The 25026-nt window shown below is 45.1% G+C and overlaps 1 protein-coding gene across 19 annotated transcripts in view; it reads right to left on the bottom strand.

Moving 5' to 3' along the window:
* The window catches only part of SOX5 (SRY-box transcription factor 5), a 1214093-nt gene that overhangs the window by 506283 nt on the left and 682784 nt on the right, over positions 1-25026 (bottom strand). For all 19 annotated transcript variants that reach the window (XR_014502612.1, XM_083402002.1, XM_083402006.1 and 16 more), the window contains one exon: positions 8783-8957. Coding sequence is in view for 18 of the 19 variants with exons in the window: in XM_083402002.1 (XP_083258128.1) it covers positions 8783-8957 (175 nt within the window). In the remaining variant the exon portion in view is untranslated. The remainder of the gene's footprint in view (positions 1-8782; positions 8958-25026) is intronic.

The raw sequence follows: 25026 nt of genomic DNA, 5'->3' as shown, positions 1-25026 counted from the left end.
TTACTGGTTTGTTTCTATTTTTGTTTTGTTAGGTGTTTTGAGTTCAAATTCTGTATTTTTATATCGTGAACAAACAACAACTCCACCCCACTCCAGTCACCTCTTTTCTCTCCATCTCTCGCTCTGCCCTCCAGGAAGCCCCCCAGAACAGATTTTGGGGGCACACAGGGTGAAGGAGAGGAAGTTCCATTCCACAAGTGGAACTCTGTCCTGGGCACAACCCTTAGTTCTGAGCCAAACACTCATTAAACTGGGCACCAAGCGAACAGTCCAAGGGAGCCCATTCCAGCCTTTGGGTAGCACTCCCCCAAAGGCCCTTTCCTAACCTCTGACCACTGGCAGCAGCCCTTTGCAGACCTCTCACCTTGCCTTGCCAATGATACTTATAATCTAAGTCCGCTGGGATAGGAACTAGGTCAAGTTCTGTACAGCGCCTAGCATGCCTCATTGCTGCAGCAAACAAAATCCCATGCAGCAAAAAAACTGGAGCTATAATTGCCTTCCTCTGAGCCGAGCTTATTTAATTGCAGCCTGTGTGGCAGGAAGAGAAAATCAAAATATCTTACACCCGTTTCCTTAAACTCGCAAATCCCTTAATAAACCACAGGTGATGATGCTTTTGCTGTAAGATACGGCGGCTGAGCGGATAAATCTCAGCTACGGAACGTCACCCGCAGCTACCCAAACGCACACACACACACCTCCCTACGCCACCTGTCACTCAGAAACACATAAGGCACCATAGTGCCATGGACTTTAGATTCCCGCTCTGCTAATTCTGGGTCAGATGTTTATTCCTTGGCTGCAGTTCACACACACACACACACACACACACACACACACTGTTGGGGAATAAAGACCTCCAGACCCCAATCTATTCAAACAGATGGGGAGGGGGAACCAATCCTAATATCGGCCATTTCTCTACCTGTCTCTCCGTTCCTCTTAACCTGGTCACTTTCTCTAGATCTTTTAAAGCTAGGGCATCAAAGTTGCATATTTATTTATTTATTGCATTTTATATTTTTTTTCTCCCCCTTCCGAGAGCAGCCTTGAAAACTGCAATATGAAATTGCCCGGAAAGGGGGCTTCTGTTTGTGACATGAGGCTAAATCTAACCAGATCCATTGGTGAATTGTAACAGATGGAGGGGCTGTTAGACAGAAGGCTGGCACTAATCACACGCAAAATGACCGGCTTGCCTCAACATGTTCCATGGATTCCAGCAAACTTTACACCCTAATCCATTTTTAGAACAAAAAAACATCTGGGCCATAAATCCTCTAATCTGCCAAAACACGCTATTAAATCCCATGATTTGTTGAAAAACACTAAGATTAAAGAAAGGAAATATAAAATGGCTAACTGCCGCGTTAGGAAAGTGTTATTAATACTCTTTTCTTTTGTCTCAATTATGAATGTTCTGTTCCTAAAGAGCCTTGTCTAATCATGTCACATTACACATCCTTGCCGTATTGCTTGCGCCTTCTATCTGATCTGCCGATTGCCAAAGAATGTACAACATTGTCTCCTCGCGCTCCGCTTTGAAATGTTACGGGGAGAGAAGCTGGTGTCAGGTTCGTCTGCGGCGGCACTGCTGAGAGGTTGTTGGGTTGTTGCTGGTGTGTGTGTGTGTGTGTGTGCTTTTAAACGCTTCGGAAAAAAATAAAATTGTTTTGAAAGCAACGGAGTTTGGCAATTCCCACTTCCTTGGGAAATCAAAACCTAGGCGCTTGGGAAGCCTCCCAGTTTGAGTGGGCAGAGGAAGCCTTGGTTAGCGTTGATCTCTGCATTGAAGGTAGTGAGGGGGTAGCAAAATTACAGCAATATTAGGTGGCACGATGTGCTGTATCAGATGGAGCAGGCATTCCGTGAATGCTTTAGGTTTGCTTAAAAAAACAAAACACCTAACCGCAAGTGCAGTAGAAGGCTAAGATATTGCAGAAGCCTGTTCCTTTGTGAGCTAGCTTTCTACAAGCACTTGCATTCGCTCTTCACATCTGAAAAGAAGAGCCCACGCTTCCCCCGGCACTTTAAAGTGATGTTGTCCTTTCTATTGCTTGTGTAGAACAGGCCCAAGGTATTTATTTTCGGGACTTTCTCAGCCCAAGACTGAAGGTGGGTCGATTATTTTTAAATTCTCTCCAACATGAAAAAACAAAACAAACCCCCAACTGCTTGCATGTAATAAACTAGCACATCAGGGAGAGGCTGAACAAAACCCTAAAACTAAATCTGAGCCCAGGACAAATTAAAAAGGGACACCTTTTTGAGTTTGTGAAAGATTGTTATATTGTTGTTAGAGTATGTTTATAATTATTATTATAATTTTGTTATTAGCTTTGGTGAAATATGCTAGTAACTGGAACGCCCGAGTTTCTTCCTTTTCTTGATTCTTAATGAATTTTCCCCTAAGTAAATTTAAAAACTGGGGTAGGAATCCACCTTTAGTAGTCAACAGAATGTACTATCCTAAAAAATCTCCATGTTTGCCTCCTTATTTATTTTTCTTAAGAATGAATATCAATAGATTTATGGGAAAGTAGATATCTATAATATGCTGGGGTGCAAATGTTAAGAAAATATCATTTCCCCCCTCTCTTCTCTTCCTTCCGTTATAACTTTTTTTTTGTTCTTTAATAAAAACAAATTACAAAATAAACAAAAACCTACTTTTCTACTTCATTATTTTCTTTAAACGTGGGACAATATTCATTCCCCACACTCCTTAATTCCAAAGCAGCATTCGCCTAAAACCTCTAGATATTTTGCTGGCTGGAATTAATGGAAGTTGTCACCCAAGACATCTCAAGGATACCAGGTCGGCAAAAGCTGGTCTAAAGTCCAGGTGTTGAGTCTCTCGGTCCACTTTGCCATGTTATGCTTGCGAGGTGGAAGTCTCTACAGTGTGCTACTTTCACACACTGTGCAGGGAATGTCGGAGTGCGGCTGCTCGCCGCTGCAGCATTGCATCTGGTGGAAAGTGGGACAATGCTGACCTAAGAAGGCACACACTTTCCCCACATGGCCTGGGGCTTCTGAGCAGGGCTGAGGGAAAGGTAACCTACCCAAGGGGGTCCTCAATCCACCATCACAATCTGCATAATGCACAGAACAACTCTTAAAAGCTGTCAACGGAAGAGACAGGTTGCAGGGAATTAACTGGATTGCGGAACTCGTATTTCAGGAAGGCTGCGGCTCCAGTTGACATTTCGGAAATCATGTCCTCCCCCCAGAGAGCACGTGTTGCGTTGAGATCATCAAGATTGACCTCACTGCTGTTGTGGGTGGGAGCAATTGGATAGCCACAACAACCCGATTGGTAGTCCCTCGGTTGCTGGGGTAAATCTGGGCAATGGGATAGTTTCATGCATGAATCGAGGGACCCATATATACCGCTGCACATTGCACTGAGCTTCCTCTTTTTTGCCTTCTGCACCGGATCACCTGCCCACCCTATATTTAGGGTTCATTACATGGGTGGCGCTGTGGGTTAAACTACAGAGCCTAGGGCTTGCTGATCAGAAGGTCGGTGGTTTGAATCCCTGCAATGGGGTGAGGTCCCGTTGCTCAGTCCCTGCTCCTGCCAACCTAGCAGTTCGAAAGCACGTCAAAGTGCAAGTAGATAAATAGGTACCGCTCCGGCGGGAAGGTAAATGGCATTTCCATGCGCTGCTCTGGTTTCGCCAGAAGCAGCTTAGTCATGCTGGCCACATGACCCGGAAGCTGTATGCCGGCTCCCTCGGCCGATAAAGCGAGATGAGCGCCACAACCCCATACCTTTACCTTTATGACCTTGCTATGCCGTCGTAGGTCGTCTGCTTTTGGGACAGGGGCCCAGTAGGAATTTTCCCATTTGGCTGATTGGCTGGTGCCACTTGGGTTTCACCTGCCGCATAGCAAATTGCCACAACTTTGTAAGGTTTGGTGGTTAGGCATTGGTTCAAGGTGGAGTGAAGCAGAAGTTGTCACACCTGCCCCTCCCATGTGCAAATGGTATTCTGTTAAAGGAATCCAGGGGCTCACCTTGCTTTTTGTCTGATCCCATTCCAGGAGTTAGGGCCACGCCAGAACCCCTGGGAGCATTTGGGGTGAGTGTGAGTCTGACCCTGGTCCAATGCTCCCCCAGGATGTTTTCCTTACTGACATCTGGCAGAGTCCAGGCATCAGTGCTGCTCTGCTGAGGTCAGGTGCAGCTAGTCGGGAACCAATGCCTAAGCAAACCACTCACAATCTGTAATCAAGAAAGTTGTGGCCAAAATTATGCCCATAACCTTAAACTAAATTCCGTGTCAATTGTGTCTTGATTTATTGGGGGAGGTCTTGGGATCTGAACACGCAACACCTCAAAATCCCCTCAGGATATGCAGAGAAGGGAATCCTGCTTTACAGAACAATCACAAATTGATCTTTGAGACCGTCATAGGACACTTCAGGACGAGCAGGAGGAGCCATTTAGAGCTATTAGTTGTACCAAATGCAAAGTCTTGATAGGAATGCTTTAAATTCCACCAAGGTGAAGCTGCTGTTGGCAGGTGGTTCGCCAATTTTTGGAGACAGTGCTGCATCTGGGGTTTCACTTCTGAAACTTTGCTTTAGGGTGCATGTGTAGGAAGCCCAAGCGGGCTACCAAAACATCACCTAAGGCTGATGTGACAGATATGGCCTTGGCTGGCCTGGCCAGTTTATGGATCACTATTTTGGCTATTTGGATCATGATGATGAATTGTATGCGAGGGTGCTGTTCAGAAACTTCAGGGAAAACAAAATATGGCAGCCAAGTCACAAACTGAGCTTAGGAACATGCAGGAAATCGTGGCAATCTTAAAAATGCTACTAAGATGTTTCTCAAAGACTCTTCTCCAGATTCTGTGTTTGGAAGTGAAGCCAGTGATGATCATTGGCAGGAATGTGCCGACTCTCAAATGCTGTACCTAGAGAGGCTCAAGTCTGATTATTCTTGGCACCAGGTGAGAAGATATTTCTCTTTGCCCGGGCATTTTTGTTTCTGAGCTTTGACAGATTTGACTTTAAAGGGGAACTGAATCAACTTTCTCCCTCATTCTGCTTCTAACCATCTCTTCCTGACTGTAACTCAAACAGCAACCTGGCAGCAGCCAGAGATTTCCCAAACTTAAAGGGAAGAAGAAGAAGAAGAAGAAGAAGAAGAAGAAGAAGAAGAAGAAGAAGAAGAAGAAGACCAGGCTCCATTATCCTAGCCGGCACGCACCACGATCCCCTTCAGTAACCTCAAAAAGTCCCTTTCTATATCTGTCTCACAAAGATATACGGTGGCGAAGCCCATGTCATTAACAATAACTTAAATATGTTATCTTTTGGTCCACAGTTTCCCATGGTTTATTAATGGTATAACACATTAATTCTCCTTACAAGAGTGACCTTTACAACTCCAGTCATCCTCACAGCTTTTATCCAATTACATTATCACTCATTACAGGTACAGCCTTTCAAAATCTACATTTCACTGAAAGGGAGGGAGGGAAATGGCAAGGATTCCAAATGCAGGGAAGAGACCAGAAAGTGGGAAGGAAAAGATTTTATCTGGAAAATTAAGAAGTGCGTTCAGCTACTCCGAGGCTCGTTGAACAAGCTTAAAAGTGCCTTTGAACGTTGGGTGGGGGGGGGGAGTTTGTCTGGACTGCAGTTGTGGGTGGCAATCCAACAGCTCTGCTGGTACCCTCACCCAGTGACACCAGTGTGCACCCAGTGCTCCACCCCATGCGCCCAATGTTCGAAACTGTTCTAGGCACATTTTGCGACAGGGAATTTCATTAGCGCGAGCAGTTTCTGAGCTCTGGGCGCAGTACTGAACCTAAGATTTCAGATTAAAACTGCAGAGTGGAAGGAAAGGAGGACCTTTTTCTGCCTCCCCACTTCCTGCTATTCTATGAAGACTGGAGAAGAGCCTCTCTTAAGAATATTAGGGGGCTGGGGCAGGGGAAGGACTACTAGACCATGTGAAAAATGAACATAATATTTTAGCTGCGGTTCATTCATTTTCAGCTTTATATTCTTGTTATATAAAAAAAGTGTGCCTTTACATTCCATGCTTGTCTTTGTCTATGGAGTTTTCTTGGCAGGGATATTGGAGTGGCTTGCTGGTTCCTGCTCCAGGTAGATCACGTTTGGTCAAAACTCTCCACTATGACCTGTCCATCTTGGGTGGCCCTGCACGGCATAGCTCATAGCTTCTCTTTCAAGCCCCTTTGCCATGGCAAGGCAGGGTTCCATGAAGGGCATCTTAAAAAGCAGAGACATCACCTTGCCAACAAAGGTCCGTATAGTAAAAGCTATTGTTTTCCCAGTAGTGATGTACGGAAGTGAAAGCTGGACCATAAAGAAGGCTGATTGCCGAAGAATTGATGCTTTTGAATTATGGTGCTGGAGGAGACTCTTGAGAGTCCCATGGACTGCAAGAAGATCAAACCTATCCATTCTGAAGGAAATCAGCCCTGAGTGTTCACTGGAAGGAAAGATCCTGAAGCTGAGGCTCCAATACTTTGGCCACCTCTTGAGAAGAGAAGACTCCCTGGAAAAGACCCTGATGTTGGGAAAGATTGAGGGCACAAGGAGAAGGGGACGACAGAGGACGAGATGGTTGGACAGTGTTCTTGAAGCTACCAGCATGAGTTTGACCAAACTGCAGGAGGCAGTGGAAGACAGGAGTGCCTGGCATGCTCTGGTCCATGGGGTCATGAAGAGTCGGACACAACTAAACAACTAAACAACAACAACAACAGACATTCCATTGATGCGTCCATATCCTAGGTTTAAGGTGCCTGTTAGCTCCTAGCTTTCATATCTCAGTTTCTAACACTGCATGCGCCAGAGTAAATATTTCCCTTGATGAACATGAGGGGGGAGATGTTGAGAGCTAGCATTATATCAAAACCAGGGGCGCTTTTTTATTATTAGGGGAAATGTGCTGCGGACTATGGTGGGACTGTGTTTGAAGACGCTCAGAAGCTTCAACTGGTTCAAAATGTAGCAGCCAGACTTTTGTCCTGTGACAGGTGTTCTATTACTCTCTGTACCTAGCTAGATCTGTTGCTATTTCAATGCCCGGCCTTTACCACCCTGCAGAGTCTGGAAATAGTATATGTTAGGGAAGCTCCTACTGCCAGAATTGGTGTGAAATTTTAAAAACAACAATAATAAAGAGAATAGATAACGGAGGGGCTGAAAACATTGGTGAATGTCACTGTCCCCCACAAGCACTCAGTTGGGTGCAATCCTTTTTTCCCTTTGACCCCCTTCCCCTGCAAATTTTGAAGCCAATTTTTTTCAAGGGAGAACTTTCAGCCCAGTCCTAGAAACTCGCTTCCTTTTTCTAAACGAGAGCTTAAAATTAAGGACCCACATTAATCCTCGAGGAGATTAGGTTCTCCGAGGTTTCTTTGGCAGAGGTTGTTCCTCTGATCTCACACGAGTCCTGCATTAAAATGGCTGCACTGGTTGCCAATTCTTTCCCACACTGAATTCAAGGTGCTCTTGGTTAGTGTTTAAAGCCCTAAATGACTCAGCCCCCCAAAACCTGAAAGACACCCAGCTTCTTTCCCTGGAGATTCCTCCATTGCAGCGGGTTGGACTAGATGACCCACAGGGACCCTTCCAATTCTACAACTCTATGATTCTGGGACCCCCCCCCAGGTGTTAAGATTCAGCACTGGCCCTCTTTGTTGCTCCACCGCACTCATAAGCTCTGGGTGGCGGCAGCCTGAAAGAGGGCATTCTCTTTGGCAGCCCCTAAGTTGTGGAAGTGAGAGCTGGACCATAAAGAAGGCTGATCGCCGAAGAATGGATGCTTTTGAATTCTGGTGCTGGAGGAGACTCTTGAGAGTCCCGTGGACTGCAAGAAGATCAAACCTATCCATTCTTCAGGAAATCAGCCCCGAGCACTCACTGGAAAGACAGATCCTGAAGCTGAGGCTCCAAGACTTTGGCCACCTTATGAGAAGAGAAGACTCCCTGGAAAAGATCCTGATGTTGGGAAAGATGGAGCGCACAAGGAGAAGGGGACGACAGAGGACGAGATGGCTGAATAGTATTCGCGAAGCTACCAGCATGAGTTTGACCAAACTGTGGGAGGCAGTGGAAGACAGGAGGGCCTGGCGTGCTCTGGTTCATGGGGTCACGAAGAGTCGGACACGACTAAACGACTAAACAGCAACAACAAGTTGTGGAACTTCCCCCACTTAATAATAAATAAATAAACAAACAAATAAATGACATCTTCATTATACAGCTTTCAACAAATGCTGAAGATGTACCTCTTTACCCTGGCTTTTGATACTTGAAATGTATATTTATTTTAGGATCCCCTCTGCGTCCATATCTGTGACTGTAAATTGTTTTGAAGAGTGCTGCTTTAATGGTTGTAACCCACCCTGGCACATTAGAGTTAAGGATGAGATCTTCATCATCATCACCATCAGTTCTATTTTTCCAGAAGAAGAGATGCCGGAACTCGCCATGAACACCTCTCTTAATAATAATAATAATAATAATAATAATAATAATAATTTTATTATTCAGACCCCGCCCATCTGGCTGGGTTTCCCCAGCCACTCTGGGCGGCTCCCAACAGAGGACTAAAAACGGAATAAAACTTCAAACTTAAAAAAGACTTCCCTTCTCTTATAATGGCAATAGCGCCCACCAGAGAGGTGCCAGAACTAAGTTCCGGCTGGAAAAAAAAGGCCTTGATAATCATCATCACCACCTGTGCTCCTCTCTGAAAAGTAAAAGGAAGAGAACTTACCTATTGTGTTGACTCTGGCCGAAGGACTGGCTAACGTTGCTGGTATAGATTTGAGCGAGCTGCTCCCGCTGTTTATTCTCAAGGGCGGCATGTGAGGAGAGGTGGGTGATGTGGGAGACTTGCTGTCTGCTGTCTTGGGTTTTGCTGAGAGGTTCAATGGCTGGGCCACGTCGTCCTAAAATGGGCATATGAAAACCAAGCAGGTGAGACAGGCCATACTGCTGCAACATATAATAATTAAGACTCCAGGCAAACCTCCCTGGGGAGAGAATTACACAAATGGGAAGCCACAGCAGAAAAGTCCCGTTCTCATGTTGCCGCCCTCCGGACCTCTTGTAGGGGAGGCACATGAAGAAGGGAACATCACATGATGTTCACAGGGTTGTGGTTGGTTCCTTATGTGGAACAGTTGAACGAGCTGGCTATGTTTGGCCTGGAAAAGAGGAGACTGAGAGGAGATATTATAGGCATCTTCAGATATCTCAAGGGTTGTCACACAGAAGATGGAGCAAGCTTGTTTTCTCCTGCTCCTGGAGGGTAGGACTCAAACCAAAGGAGATTCCAACTAAACATCACAAAGGACTTTCTGATAGCAAAAACAGTCAGAAAGCTGTTCGACAGTGGAACAGACTCCCTTCCTTGAAGGTTTTTAAGCCGAGGTTGGATGGTTATCTGTCATTGATGCTTTAGCTGAGAATCTGCACTGCATGCCAAGCTCCTTCAAGTGCTCCTCATAAGGCTTGGTTTCCAGACCCTGGGTCATCTTGGTGGTCCTCCTTTGAACATGTTCCACTTGTCAACATCCTTCTTAAATTGGACACAGTATTCCAAGTGTGGTCTGACCAAGGCAGAATAGAATGGGACTATTTTACTTCCCTTGATATGGGCACCACACTTCTGTTGATGCAGTCTGGAATAGCATTCGCCTTTTTTGCTGCTGCATCACACTGTTAACTCATGTTAAGCTTGTAGTCCACTAAGTCCCCTAGATCCCTTTTGCAGGTGTTCTCTGCCTTATATTTTTGCATCTGTTTCTTCCTGCCTAAGTGCAGAACCTTACAATTGTCCCTGTTGAACTTCATTTTATTAGCATGGGACCAGTTCTCCAATCTCTTAGATCAGACGGTGTTATTTATACCCCCCCCTTTTAAAAATAAATAATACAAACATTGCTGTGACAAAAACAAAATGTGATCATGAATGACGATGGTTCCGGATTGCTAACCAAATATGCCATTCTTCATAGAAAGCAAAGAACACCCCCTGAACACACAAATTACAATAATTTGTACATTAAGCGGAAAGATTGCCAGCAAGGCCTCTTAAGCAAACATTTCGTTGCTGCTAGAGTAGATTTGGCCGAGCTTAGAAATGAATCATAGAATCATAGAATCATAGAGTTGGAAGAGACCACAAGGGCCATCGAGTCCAACCCCCTGCCAAGCAGGAAACACCATCAGAGCACTCCTGACATATGGTTGTCAAGCCTCTGCTTAAAGACCTCCAAAGAAGGAGACTCCACCACACTCCTTGGCAGCAAATTCCACTGTCGAACAGCTCTTACTGTCAGGAAGTTCTTCCTAATGTTTAGGTGGAATCTTCTTTCTTGTAGTTTGGATCCATTGCTCCGTGTCCGCTTTTCTGGAGCAGCAGAAAACAACCTTTCTCCCTCCTCTATGTGACATCCTTTTATATATTTGAACATGGCTATCATATCACCCCTTAACCTCCTCTTCTCCAGGCTAAACATGCCCAGCTCCCTTATAATTGAGATTTTGGCCTTGCCCACTGTTACCATCTTATTGCACACACTGTCACTTTCGTGAAGTTGGTGACGCCACACCAGAAACTTGAGTCAGGGATCTGGCCGGCACATCCGGCAGAATGACGTGGCCAAGTTCTAAGGAAGCAGCCTGGACTGTGCCATTTCAGACGGCAGACAGGAAAAGCCACAACTTTGAAGAAACAACCCCCCCCCCCGCCGCAAATAGAAAAATAGCTCCACAGGCAATGCTTGGGGCTACAGCCTTTGTGACTAATGCGCAATACAGTGGTACCTCTGGTTACAAACTTAATTCGTTCCGGAGGTCCGTTCTTAACCTGAAACCGTTCTTAACCTGAGGTACTACTTTAGCAAATGAGGCCTCCCGTTGCCGCCACGCTGCTGCCACACAATTTCTGTTCCCATCCTGAGGTAAAGTTCTTAACCCGAGGTACTACTTCCAGGTTAGCGGAGTCTGCAAGCCAAAGTGTTTGTAACCCAAGGTGCTTGTAACCCAAGGTACCACTCTATATTAGCTTGAGGATTTTGAGGTGGGTGGGTAGGTAGGTGGAGCAATAAAAATGAGCACCCCTTGCCCTCGATTTAAGGGTCACCATCTACTTGGCCACCTAAGGGTTCTGCCACCTTGTGATGGGGTCTGAAACACCACTGTGAGGAATGAAAACCAGAGCAACAAACCCAGATCTCATTGGAATTGGAGGGTTTCGAAGCAAGGCAGTCTGTCCATCTCCACTGCCAACGTGGCTAAAAAGAGCTTGCAAAGTGGTGGTGATTGGTGGGGCTACGGACTACATTGCTGCAAGCAGTGGCGTAGCGTGGGTTGTCAGCACCCGGGCCAAGGCAAGTAATTTGCGCCCCCTAACCCGGGGCAAGGCAAGTAATTTGCACACCCCCCCCACTGCACTGCCCCTCCCCCAGATAGTCCCTTGCTCTCTCTCCGCACCGCACCACACGCCTGGCACCCTCCCCTTCACAGTGGGCAGTGACCCAGCGGCTCGGATCGGATTCGCACAGCCAGCACTGCAGTGAGAGAGAGTGAGTGAGCCAGGTAGGGGCAGAGAGCTGCGAGTGCGAGCGCCCCCCCCCAGATGTTGTGCTCGGTGCGGCCGCCCCCCCCCGCACCTCCCACGCTACGCCACTGGCTGCAAGTGGAAAGTGCAAGTTAAGAGGACTTTGCATTGTGCACCATCTGACTGGGTGGGGGCGGGGGCTGGGGGCAGCAAAGCTGGAATGACCTGGCAGAAGCAGAGGAGAGGCTGCTCTACTAAAGAGGCTTTTCCTGACCTCTGGGAACACATCCATTGCTTATTGCAGCCTATTTAAATGACCTTGATGGCAAGAAATTACAGCCAAAGCGTGAGAGATGCAAGGAGCCACAGAGGGAGGTTTTTTTTAAAACAACAACAACAACAACAAAAGAAGAAGAAGAAATAATAATAATAATGCACCCTTACTGCTTTGGAAACAAAGCCCCAGACCTACTCCCTCCCAATCCCCAGCCAGTTTTCCCCCTCCCTTTATTTTCTTTCCCCTTTCATAGAGATCTTCATTTCATCATAAATGCACAATACGGTGCATTTCCTGGTACATCTGGGCCCATAGACAATCGTGCCATTGTCGTTTACTGAACAATACCGCCAGTCACTGGCTTATCTACTGAGTCGCTAGCTTATCCCAAAAACGTCTGACCAGTAAATATATCCATAATGGACGTCCAGCGGCAACTGGCACACACAAAAGTCAGACCTTCCCCATCACTGCCTCCAGAGACGGCAGTTGTACAGACACAGAGGGAGAGAGAGAGACAAAGAGAGAGACAGACAGACAGAGATTGACAGTTCTCTTCCTCCCGTTCTCTTCCTCTTATCCCAGAAGCAGTTCTGAAACTACCAGCCGCGGTTCTAGAAGTGCAGAGGTAAAGGCAGTTGTGAAATACGTTGTGTAAATGAATTATGCTGCTGATATTATCCTCCCTGATGAAATAATTGTATTAAATTAAGCAGGGATGCTCACATGACAGGATGGCGGAATTAGATAATTCTCCTCCGCAACACCAGCACACACACACACACACACACAAACACATGTGCACAGACACACAGACACACACACACACACACACACACACACACTGGTACTTCCTCCCTGCTCCCTCCACCCCAGCCTGCCTTTCTCAAATTCTGATTAAGAATAATGCTACTCTTTCTTTCAAGGAGGGAATTTATGCATCTGCAGAGACACATAGAAATGCAAGAAAGTTGGGGGGGGGGGAGAGAGAGAGACACACAGGGGATGGACAGACACCAAAGTCGTAAATTTTAGCTAAGACAGTGAAAAATGTGAGTGATCCCTCCCCTGCTTCCTCCCCCCCCCCCCTAAAACCCGGGAACAGAATCATCCTGAAACTACTATTGTTTCTGTAACTTGTTGCTGGGCAAAACCCTTTTCTGATGCTGGCCATTCACCAAACCACCCAGTGAAGTATACTTTTTCCAGCTCCCACGTGGAGGAATAGATGGCAGCTGAGAATTAAAACATAAAAGATGACTTGCTGGATCTGGGCCAACCAGATGCTTCTGGAAAGGTTTGCAAGCGAAGTAGAACGGCACTATTATACAGCAACCAGAGGTATTTTGCACCTGAACACAGAAGCTGTATCCCACTGTCATGGCTAAAATAGCCAGTGACCCTCTGCCCGTTTGCCCGCTCCTTTTGAAAAGTAACCTAAGCCAGTGACAATCAGCATACAATTGTGGCAGAGGGGAGTCTTCTCCACTGTTTATGCTGAGTGGAAGGGTACTGGTTAAGCATTGCAGACTAGGACTGGGGTGACCATGAAACTTACTGGGTGACCTTGGACTAGTCACAACTGCTCATTCCAGGGCCATTGCAGGGCCCTGGCGTAGATGACCCCTTCCAGCTCTACAACTCTATGAACCTGCTTCACCAAACTGTTGTGAGGATAAAACTGGGAGGAGGAGGAGGAGAAGAAGAAGAGTTTGGATTTGATATCCCGCTTTATCACTACGCGAAGGAGTCTCAAAGCGGCTAACATTCTCCTTTCCCTTCCTCCCCCACAACAAACGCTCTGTGAGGTGAGTGGGGCTGAGAGACTTCAAAGAAGTGTGACTAGCCCAAGGTCACCCAGCAACTGCATGTGGAGGAGCAGGGAAGCAAACCCAGTTCCCCAGATTACGAGTCCGCCGCTCTTAACCACTACACCACACTGACTCTCACAGTCCCGAGTCCCTTAGATGAAAAGCATCTTATGAATGTAAAAAAATAAAATGAAGTTTACTATATTGTTTGGTTTGGCCTGGAGCAGGTGTTCAAACGGTGCATCCCAAACTGATCTACTACCTGGCAAAGTTTCTTTCAGTCCTGGTGAACACCAAAGCTTGCACACCATTTTATGACAGCCTGGTTGGCCTTAATAAAGGTACTGATTTTCATTACTTTTTACCGGCATGCCCATCTTTACTCTTTAAATATCCCCCCAAGCCACCCTGACTGCATTTCTCAGTGCTTTTGCTTCTCACTTATTTAGTGTCCTCGCCTTTCCATTCCGCAATTTCCACAACTTTACTTCGCACAGCACTGGAGAATGGGAGTTCCTGGGCATATTGAGCTGTTTGCCATTATGCCAGCTCTGGAGATATGACTTAATCATCCTGCTTTTTGCACAGAGTTCGCCCCCCCTCCCCTTTTATAGTCTGCAGCTGGCTGTCGGACAAACAACAAATGCTACTTTTAATTCTCTGTTTCAGGTCACCTCCCGCTCCCCTGCTCCCCTCCTTCCTCATCCTCTTTTGTCTTCTTTACCATGATGCCTTGCTGCTTCAATGAAAATATGGCATCCGGTTACAATGACCTGCTTGCCTGCCCAGAAACCCTCGGCTTTTATGCCTGTCTATTCCATATGCTGTTTTGCTGAGATAGCGAGCCGGTGTGCTGTTTCCCCAATGCATCTGGCACTGTGGTTTGTCTGTGTTTTACACACAATTCATCAAGAGGAGGGGAAGAGGGATGGCTGAACAAAATCTTCCAGTGCATTTCCTCAGCACGCCAGCCGAGCAATCTCGAAACCCGGAGCGGCGGAGACCTCCCCGCACTCTCACACACAGGGGTAACAGTGACCCACCATGACCCTGAGGCATGCCACCTGTTCCACTGTTCCATATTAGCATTTAGCATTTTTTTTTACTTAGCAAGATTTATATACTCCTTAATTGAGCAAATATATGGGTGTAGAATATTCATTTAAAACAGCAATAAAAACAAACCGTGAGAAAACAGTAGAAAAAAAACCCAACACCTGTTTAAAAAACACAAGATGAATATAATAAAATTAAATATCTGTGTACGATTGCCTAAACAAAATACTTATAGACTTGTAGAGTTGGAAGGGACCCTGAGGGTCATCTAGTCCAACCCCTCCAATGCAGGAATGTCAACACGCGGTCCCTCATCCAATTTTAAACCATACCAGACCCTGCTTAGCTTTGCAAATGCGCTAGCCGTTTTATTGCTGTACCGATCGGAGGACCTTTAGAAAGCATTCCCACTAAGCTAAACTAAGTCTACCAGGGACTAGGTAAGCTTCCTGTTTTTGGTATCCATTGAGGAATAAATCCCCGACAGGATATAATACATACCAACAGTGGCCGGCGTGATGGGGCAGGGGCAGAGTCAGTGCAGTGCAAACACACCGGCAGAGCCAATCTGGTGTTCTGGTCCCTGCATACGTACCACGCTGACCTCGCTGCTGCTGCTGCCTCTCCTCTCCTCTTCACCTCTCCCTCCAATAAGCAGCAGTGGCTCACCTGCCACCCCCCGCATTGCACATGATGGAGGGCTAACAAGCATGGGGGTTCATGCATTTGGCAAGTATTTTGAAGTACCAAAAATGGGTAGTACCTAATGGGAAGTTCTTTTCAACCTCAGTGGAAAAATTTAAAACATGTATGAAGCTTTGGCTCTATGGTAGGCCAAAGAGACCAGCAACTCCTCTCCTTTTGCAAACTGGCCACCACTGCCTTTGTGGTTTGTTATATGGCTCCTCCAGATAACTGGCATTCCCTAATAACTAGAGCATTGTTCAGCTAGATTTCCCACACCACGGTTGTTTGGTTTCAATGCTAGCCCCCACTCCCAGTTCTCCATAAATAGGTTCAGGCTAGCTGCTAAACAGGAAATGAGTGTCTTAGCTACAGATCAGCAGGGATCAACACAGCATCTGCAAATCCCTCAGGGAGGCCAGGAGCCAATTTCTTACTTTGCCTCGAACAATACACAGTGTTTCATGAGAGGCAAGAGAAAGGCTGAGAAATCGTGTTGGAACTAGAGGGAGATCCCCCGTTCATCAAAAGCAGCACTTCTTCTCAATATCCCTCCCCGTTGAATAGGCAGCATTTGGGATGAATAACAGTAATTGACAAAGCTCTTTATCAACACTCATTAAATTAACTCTCAGTGAAACATCCTTATCCCTACATTGCAAATAAAGGCAACCCCAGGTGTCTGGCTCACTGAGTGACTTTCTCCCCTGCCACAATGGAAATAAATTGCAACGTCAGAGAACGTGAGATACTATCAGGAGGGTCAGATGGAACAAGACAGGTGCAGCTAAAGAATATACAGAATGCAATGAACGCTGGGAAGATTTTCTCATGGGTGTTTCAGAGAAGGGCTGGATAAGTTGGCCTCTGGAGATTTTCTCCTCAATACATCTCTTTAGGAGGCAGTGGCCAAAGGCAGAGAGCATATGAATATACATATGAATATAACAAATAAAGGCTTTGTTACTGGGTTTTAGAGTTAATCTAACCCTGACCAGGATGCGGGTGGTGCTGTGGGTTAAACCACAGAGCCTAGGACTTGCCGATCAGAAGGTCGGCGGTTCGAATCCCCGTGATGGGGTGAGCTCTTGTTGTTCGGTCCCTGCTCCTGGCAACCTAGCAGTTGGAAAGCACGTCAAAGTGCAAGTAGATAAATAGGTACCACTCCGGCAGGAAGGTTAATGGTGTTTCCGTGCGCTGCTTTGGTTCGCCAGAAGCGGCTTAGTCATGCTGGCCACATGACCCGGAAGCTGTACGCCGGCTCCCTCGGCCAATAAAGCGAGATGAGCGCCGCAACCCCAGAGTCGGCCACGACTAGACCTAATGGTCAGGGGAACCTTTACCTTTAACCCTGACCAGGACCACACCTGTAATATACAGCAGAGCACTGAAGCTAATTTCCATGGTGGTTTATTTTCAACTGCCTTTTTAGGCTATTTCGATAGGCATTATTTTATTATTTCATCCGAGATAACTCGACTTATGGTACCGCAGCCTACATAGTGGTGGCCCCCAAACAGGGCATTTTCTGTTATAGCCCCTGATGCCCCAACCTCTGACATACCAGGCCAAGTTCTAGGTGTTGCTATTAGTACATAAAACCCATAACAGCTTAGGACCAACTTGTCTGCGGGATCGCTTCACCCAATATATGCCCACTCAACACCTTCAACCTGTGGAACTGACACTGTGGCAGATGTCACCTAATATTTCTCCTGCCTTACTGATATCAAGGAGGAACTTTCATGATATACTCTCTTTGTTGCCTGTTTAAAACATTTTTGTTTAGGCAAACTCATCTAGGCATGTAGAAGTTACATGGCTTTCTTTTGAGCTACTGTTGATTCTAATCATCTTCTGAATATTTTAAATACCTGCTTTTTAAAAAAAAAATCTGTGATTTCACAGTTTTGTTTTATATCTTCATAAACTTCCTAGAAGTCTTCTTAGGCAGTATATAATTTTTGATAAACAAATATGGGAACCACCAGCTGCTTCAGGGATCCTGCAAAGACTTATCTTTTTGCCTAGACTTTCCCTGATCCAGAAAATCAGAATCTTGTTTTATGCATTTGAATTCCAAGAATTTCTGTTTCTATATACTGTTACACAACGGTTTCATTGTTTTTATGCTGCATTTTTCTTTTAACAGTCTTGCTTTTCTGTTGCACACTGCTTAAGAGACTTGCAAAATATTAAAGGTAAAGGTACCCCTGCCCATACGGGCCAGTCTTGACAGACTCTAGGGTTGTGCGCCCATCTCACTCAAGAGGCCGAGGGCCAGCGCTGTCCGGAGACACTTCTGGGTCACGTGGCCAGCGTGACATCGCTGCTCTGGCGAGCCAGAGCCGCACACGGAAGTGCTTCCGAACTGCTAGGTTGGCAGGCGCTGGGACCGAACAACGAGAGGTAAAAGCTGAGGCTTTTACCCACAGCGCCACCCGCGTCCCTTTTGTAGAATATTAAGCATCTTATAAATACTTCCAAATAAAAAGGAACAGATAAATCATTCCTCCCTGAAGATGTGGTGATGCCTTCAAAAGAGATTTAGTCAGGTTCATGACTACTCCATGTGGAGGAGTGCTGTTGCATTCACATCCAGACAAAAGACTTCTTACAGACATCTGGTTGGCCACTGTGAGAACAGGATGCTGAACTATGGTGGGCTATTGGTCTAAGGCTGCAGGATTCTTTTTATATACTGTATTTTTCAATGTATAAGACGATGTTTTCTGCTAAAAAAAAATTGGGGTCGTCTTATACATGGATGTGAATGCACAGGGGTTTGGGCACTGGCTCTGGTGGCCTGGGCTCGGGTTCAGGCTCTTGAAATACGGCAACCCTAACTTTGGGTGACCTCTGCCCAAAGTTTGATGTTTAAAATACTGGTTTCTTAATTTTGGGTTCAAAAGAACAGGGGTCGTTATATATAATGGGGGATCTTATACATGGAAAAATGTGGTATTTAAAGTAAAGAGTGCACCATTAATACAGGGATAATTCCTGAAATAATAGCTTATTTTCCTTTTAGTACTGAGCTGGGAAAGGGCTAGAGTGCAGAAAGAATAAGAAACAAAGGTCTTCGAAATAGGAAGTAGCCTTCTGCTGACTCAGCCCATTGGTCCATCTGGCTCAATACTGTGTCTACTGATTGGTTGTGGCTCTGCTGGATTTCAACAAGGAGTTTCTCCCAGTCCTACTCTGGAGATGCCAGGAGTTGAACTTTGGACCTTCTGCATTCAGGGCAGTTCCTCTGCCACTGAGCCCTTCACAATACTAGGCATGAGAACACGGGAGGGGTGGGGGAACGAGCAAGGGCCCCAAAAGACGTTCAACGGCACACTATTAAATGAAACAGAATCAAGGAAACAGAAGCCATGCTGATCAAAGTCCACCACCTCTTTCCGCTGCAGATGACGCCTACGCTGAAAGCATCCCACCAAAACACATTGATATGAAAACAAATTAGGCACAGACCCCTTGTCCTGCTGTGGCCGTATGAAAGAGAGGAAATAAAATAAAATAAAATAAAGGGAGAGAGGGGGGACAGGACCTGCAACTGAGTCAAAGGAGCTTTAAAGAAACAACAACAACAACAAAAATCAAAGAACTTGGACACCCCACAGAGAAGAGATACCTCTTCAAAACCCACCTGTATGCCTACATAGACTTACGTACCAATGCACATAGGCCCTGCAGAACATACATAGTTGAAGGCATTTGTGGGTCTTGGATGAAACAAGTCTGCTTTTTATTCCTTCCCCACCCACTAAAGCCAACTATGTCAGCCTGATCCTAGACTCCTTTGCTCAGAAGTTAACTCCTGCTGAGTTCAGCAGGTCTCGGTGGGGTGTTAGGGAACGGGTGGTACCTCTACTGGGGGGGGCACTCCACCTATGGCTCCTAGAAGCCATCGGCATGTGACAGGCGCCACACCCCAGGAAACAGCTTTGATTGGCCAGGTGAGGATAGCTGATGGGTCTCAAACCCTTGGTGAGCTAGGGGGCATTCCCTGCAAGTAAAGACAGGCTTCTGCGGATTGAGTGGACGAGACCAATTGTGGGTCCAATGGTCAAGAAGGTCAGATGGGGCTCCTCAACCTGGGGAGGTAGCTCATCTAGTAGAAGGAAAACCTTCACTGTCTTGCAGCTATTGGTGAGAGAAAGGATTCGGGAGTAAACCCCGAGGAGGAATCTTTACACGCTGCCTTGGGGGCCTCTTCAGAAGAAAAGGCTCAGGAGTGAACCCTTAAAATTCTGCAGACGTTTCACTATCTACTTCCAATTTCATGTTAGGCAAAATGTCACTGTCAACTCTGTTTGGCTTAAATGAGATTGCCTGCTCTAGCATATCAGTTCTGTGGTTTGGTAGCACCTCTTTCTCAGCACTGTTAAATGTTTACCTACCTAGCCCTTACTGTTAACAAGTGGAAACATGGACACTTGAGGAAGCATTAAGAATTCCTTTGCCCATAACCCCCTGATCCAATAGTGTCTCTCTCTAGAACACAGTTCCTGGTAAATCAGTGTTAGCCAATGTAGCACTACTCTAGATCTTGTGGACTCCAGCTCCCATCCGCTCCAACCAATTTGGTCAATGGTCAGGATGAGGAGAGTTGTTGTCCACAAAATCTGGAGGGCACTGCATAGACTTCTCTTGTAAAAAATGAATAAGGAATCTGTTATTCTAGGTTTCTTGAATAACTTATAAGAGCTCACACTGAAAATCCATTTTGGCTGTGTCACCCAAAGTTTTGATGTACAGATGAAGTCCCATATACCATTTGGTACTGGGGAATGCCACACCTCTACATTGCAATGGCAAATTCCATTCAATTACACAACTGTTTTTCATTGTTTCATGCCAGTTCATTTCCACATCAGGGTGTTGTTGTTGTTAATAAACAGAGAAGTGCATGAAGAAAATTGCACCCGTATCTGCTATTAAACATTAAATTTGACCGTATTTTGCATATTTCTTGACCTTTCAAACGTATTTGTGGATGTATTTTCTTGAAGCATGGACATTTTGGGCATTTTAAACACTTCTGTTTGTGTTTTCTGAGGTGAGAACTGCGCCACAAAACTCAGAGAAGTGTGATAGCTGACAGATTGTCTGCAATGCATTTCGTACTTTAGTTTAGGCGATGTGGAAAGTTTGGTTTGCTATGAAATGCGAAATGAACAAAATCCTCGAGCATCCTTAGCTGCGGCAGAGGATTTCTGAACACTGAAAAGAACAGCCAAGTGAGCAGATCACACCACCAAATACATATTTTATATCAGCAATCAAGAGCCCCTTCGCTTTCTTCTCTCTCAGGAGCTTCCCAATTCCTTTCTTTGAGCATGGGCTTGTTTGAACTCGCGACATTCAGAAGAAAGAAAAGCATGCTTTAGAAAGGAGCGGAGTGACATATTGAGTCATCACATCACTCTTCTGTGTTTCAGAGGGCCTAGGTGCATGGTGCTCAAACCCAACAGACAGCATTCAACCCATGCTCTACTTCAAGCTCAATGTTGTCAGCATGGATGGAGAACTTATCATGCCTCTGCAAGCGCCTGATACTATCTGCTTGCGGTCCTGTTCTGAAAGCAAATCAGTGTGCATCAACAGTGGTCAAATGACCACATTTCCACATCCAGTGCCATAGAGGAAGCTCAACCAACATGGTCTGAGTGCCATCACACCAGCGCTCTGCTGCGTTGTGTAGGGCATCCTGGAAAGACTTGCGTAACATGCCTCTCTTGATACATAAGACAGTGCTTCTTTGTCTAAAATTTAAAAACAAAGTCCCTTCCAAAAGAGCAACCGTCTATAAAAACCACAACAACATATGCCTACGGTTCATCTATGATTTTCAGGACTCGAGAAAATCTTGACTTAAGAACACTTCCAAATGCATTTCCATCACTCAAGACGGAAGACATTCACCTCCCAGAAACTTTAAAGAAGCGAAATATGGAAAGCAGGAGGAAGACGCAAGAGACCTCGAGGAGGAGAGACCTTTAATCCTCCTCCTGGCTTGGCCAAAGGGCTCCCTGGCCCACTCCAAGACGGCTGAATTGTGTCAGAAGCTAGCTGACAGCTATTTTTTGATGATTTTATGGCTGACGTCTTCAGATCGCCTTTTATTTTAATGATAACCCCAATGCAAACATTAAGATTGTCATTGTCTTACTGGCAATGTCCTAAGGGTGCCTGATGTCTTTTGAGAGAGAGAGAGAGAGAGAGATAACCCATAAAGCTCTCCAACGCTTGATATACAGTGCCACTTAAGGGCAGTTTTATGCCAGATGGAGTAACCTAGGTTTCCACCTTTCAGCGATTCAAGGCTTTGTGATTTCAGGATTGCCACCTTTTAACCTTGCATATTATGGAAGGCTTGCTTAATAGTAATTTCTTCTGCTCAGGAAAGTCTGGGCATGCTTGTTCTGCAAGGAAGACAAAAGTTCCTGTCACCTTCACCAAACTACACTTTCTAAAGATTCTTTGACAGAGGGAACCATGACAGTTAATACTGGGATAAAACCAAAATTAGTGGAGGTTCCATGGTTCTGGCATTATAAGAGAAGGAGAAATCCGTATCTCTCTCTACTATCTCCCCATCATGCAAAATATTATACACTTCTGTCTCGACTCTCCTTACTTGCTTTTTCATTCTAGATGAAAAACCACAACCATTGCAACCTTCTCTCATATGGTTGTGGTTCCACTTCTTTTGTCATTTTGGTCATCCAAAATGCGGTTTGACAGCAGTCAATGGGATTTGTAAGACAAGGAGAGGACTGATAAAATTTTGGGAGAGAGTGATTATGCACAAGCTTATGTACAATGAACAAGAAATTACTTTTTTTTTTTAAAAAAAGCCATGGCTCTGTGGTTTCCATTTATCTCTTATGTGGAAGCTCCAAGCTGTTTATCATAATTCAATCAAATATAGCTGGCAATTGGCTCTATAGCCAATATTTGATTATCTGGCTACAGTGGTACCCCGCAAGACGAATGCCTCGCAAGACGAAAAACTCGCTAGATGAAAGAGTTTTCCGTTTTTTGAGTCATTCCGCAAGATGAATTTCCCTATGGGCTTGCTTCACAAGACGAAACATCTTGCGAGTTCTTGCGAGTTTTTTTTCCTTTTTCTTAAAGCCGCTAATAGCCGCTAATAGCTGTGCTTCGCAAGACGAAAAAACCGCAAGACGAAGAGACTCGTTGAACGGATTAATTTCGTCTTGCGAGGCACCACTGTATATAACTTACAGACCAGAAACTTCTCACTAATTTAGGAACTTGTCCTTTGGTTGTTTTACTTAACTGTTGCTCAATATTAGAGTGAACCAAGTACCCCTGATATTCTAAAGTTTGTAATCTCTGTGAGTCTTCGTTTCCCCTGAATTTGCCATTTTGTACCATTCTGTTGGTTCCTCCTTTTCATTGTCTGCATTTTGAATTATATTTCAAAATAGGATTGCATTTAAACTGTAAACAGAAAACAAATTGGCCACAGGTACATGATTAAAGGATAAAAGGTGATGTTTACTAGAAAGTTTAAAAAAGCATAATTTCTGCACACTGCTTTCCTACATCCGACATAACGTGCTTACGACGGCACTTTCTTCCATCCATCCCACTTTTGACATGTGTCCCCCCCCCCCCACTCTGTAAAATATTTGTAAGTAGCGTGGGGTAGGAAGAGGAGGGGAAGAATCTTCAAAGATACTTTAGGGAGCCTTTTGTGCCAGTTTTCCCATGGATATGTCATGTTGAGTCTCATCTGTCACTACCACTCCAGTGGTGTCATATTTGCACAAAATCACGTAATGCAACAGGACTGACAGATGCGTGATGCGGCTTGTCGTTTTGCTGCATGTCAGCTGGAAGGCTGAGCGAACCTATTTGTTATCTATCTGTTCCCCCCTCGCCTCCATCCAGAACTCTGCTGCCAAAACCGTTTGCCTGACTTACTGTCCCTGCAATGCCCTTCCTTCCTATCCCCTGTGCTGACTTCCCATCTCCTTTGGTACGCAGGGGAAGCTCCTTCTTCCTTACCTTTCACGGATTCATAGAATTGTAGAGTTGGAAGGGACCCTTAGGGTCATCCAGTCCAACCCGCTGCAAGGCAATGGCCTTGCCTTCTCATCTTTCTCTTTGCACATTTATTTATTTATTTATTTATTTATTTACTCACTCACTCACTCACTCACTCACTCACTCAACTGATTGGTAGGCCACTTAATATAAAAAGAAGCTGGAAGTGGTTTACAAAAGGAGGAATTCCAATGAGTCTTTAGGCAGATTGCTCCATCAGGGCAAGGATCTGCCCTCAACTCCCGAAGTGCACTGTTCCAGAGGTAAAATGTAAATGCATATAAACACACATATTAGTGGAAATTATGTACATAAATGCATGACATCTGTGGCAAATGCTTTGCAAAAAATGGGTATATTGGGCAAAATGGCACACATACACACACGTGTGTGTATCGGAACAAATCTGCACTAAAATGCTGGCGATTTTTAGGATTTTTCTAAAATAAAAAAAACCACAAAGTTTTAGAAATGAACTTAAGAGTGAAAAGATGAGAAACTGAAATCAGCAGGTTCATCTGTCCCTAACAGTTACGCAATAATTTTTCAACACTCTCCCTCTCTTGCCTCCAATAAGGTAAGCTGGGAAAAAGCTGGCTGTCAGGTCAATTTTAAATTTGGTAGGTTTCAGGGGACCATCAAAAGGGAACATGTTCTGAATTATTTAAATATATAGCCCCAGAACACTTCAGGTCATCTCCAGCTAGTGATTAGGTAGATGCCAAGGAGTTTGAGCTGAAGTGAAATTTCACATCGATCTGAAATTAGGAGAGATTTCAGAATCTGAATTCAACATTTGAAATTTTCAGAGAGGTTCAAGTTCCACTTTTGGATTCAGCTTTGATGAATGCTTTAAAGTTGCTTAAATCCCAATGCTCGACTGATTAATTTTAAGCTAAATATCTGCATGTGAAATTCAACAGTTTTACAACCTGTATTATCCCCCCGCCCCACAAAACACTTGCTGCATCCAACCACATTCACACTTGACCTATATTTCGGAAATGCTGGAGAAAATTACAAAACTAGAAACTCTTACATTTGTATCCTTGCATGCAAAGTTGAGGTGGGGGAAATTGCACTGGGGGCTTTCTTTTTCTTTTTACCCCAGACTCATTTCTGCTCTGCAAAGAGTTAAGATTGCTGGGAAAGGACAAACAACAACCTGCCCATCCATTTTGTTTCAGATTTCATTCGGCCCCTACAGTTACAATTTTATGACCCAGTTAGGAATTTCTGGCCAGCTGGATGCAACAACACTATTTGCTATCCTAATGGCTATAAACATTGTGAGGGTTTGGCTTGTTGTCCAATATATAAGCTATAAAATGATATTCTTCCTCTGTTTGCTTTATGCACAAAATTGTGCTTCAATGCCCAATATTTCTCTCTCTCTCTCTCTCTCTGAAGACTGTACCTCAGACTAAACTCTGGCTTCCAGTAACAGGGAAGCATGTAGAAACATAGAATCTGGATTGGAACAGGAAGAGGAAGAAGAGTTTGGATTTGATATCCCGCCTTTCACTCCCCTTCAGGAG

This window comes from Podarcis tiliguerta (genome assembly GCF_965153285.1).
Source record: "Podarcis tiliguerta genome assembly, chromosome: 10".
Classification (NCBI taxonomy): domain Eukaryota; kingdom Metazoa; phylum Chordata; class Lepidosauria; order Squamata; family Lacertidae; genus Podarcis; species Podarcis tiliguerta.
The sequence above is the reverse complement of the archived record's forward strand: the minus strand, read 5'-3'. Positions and strand labels throughout refer to the sequence as shown.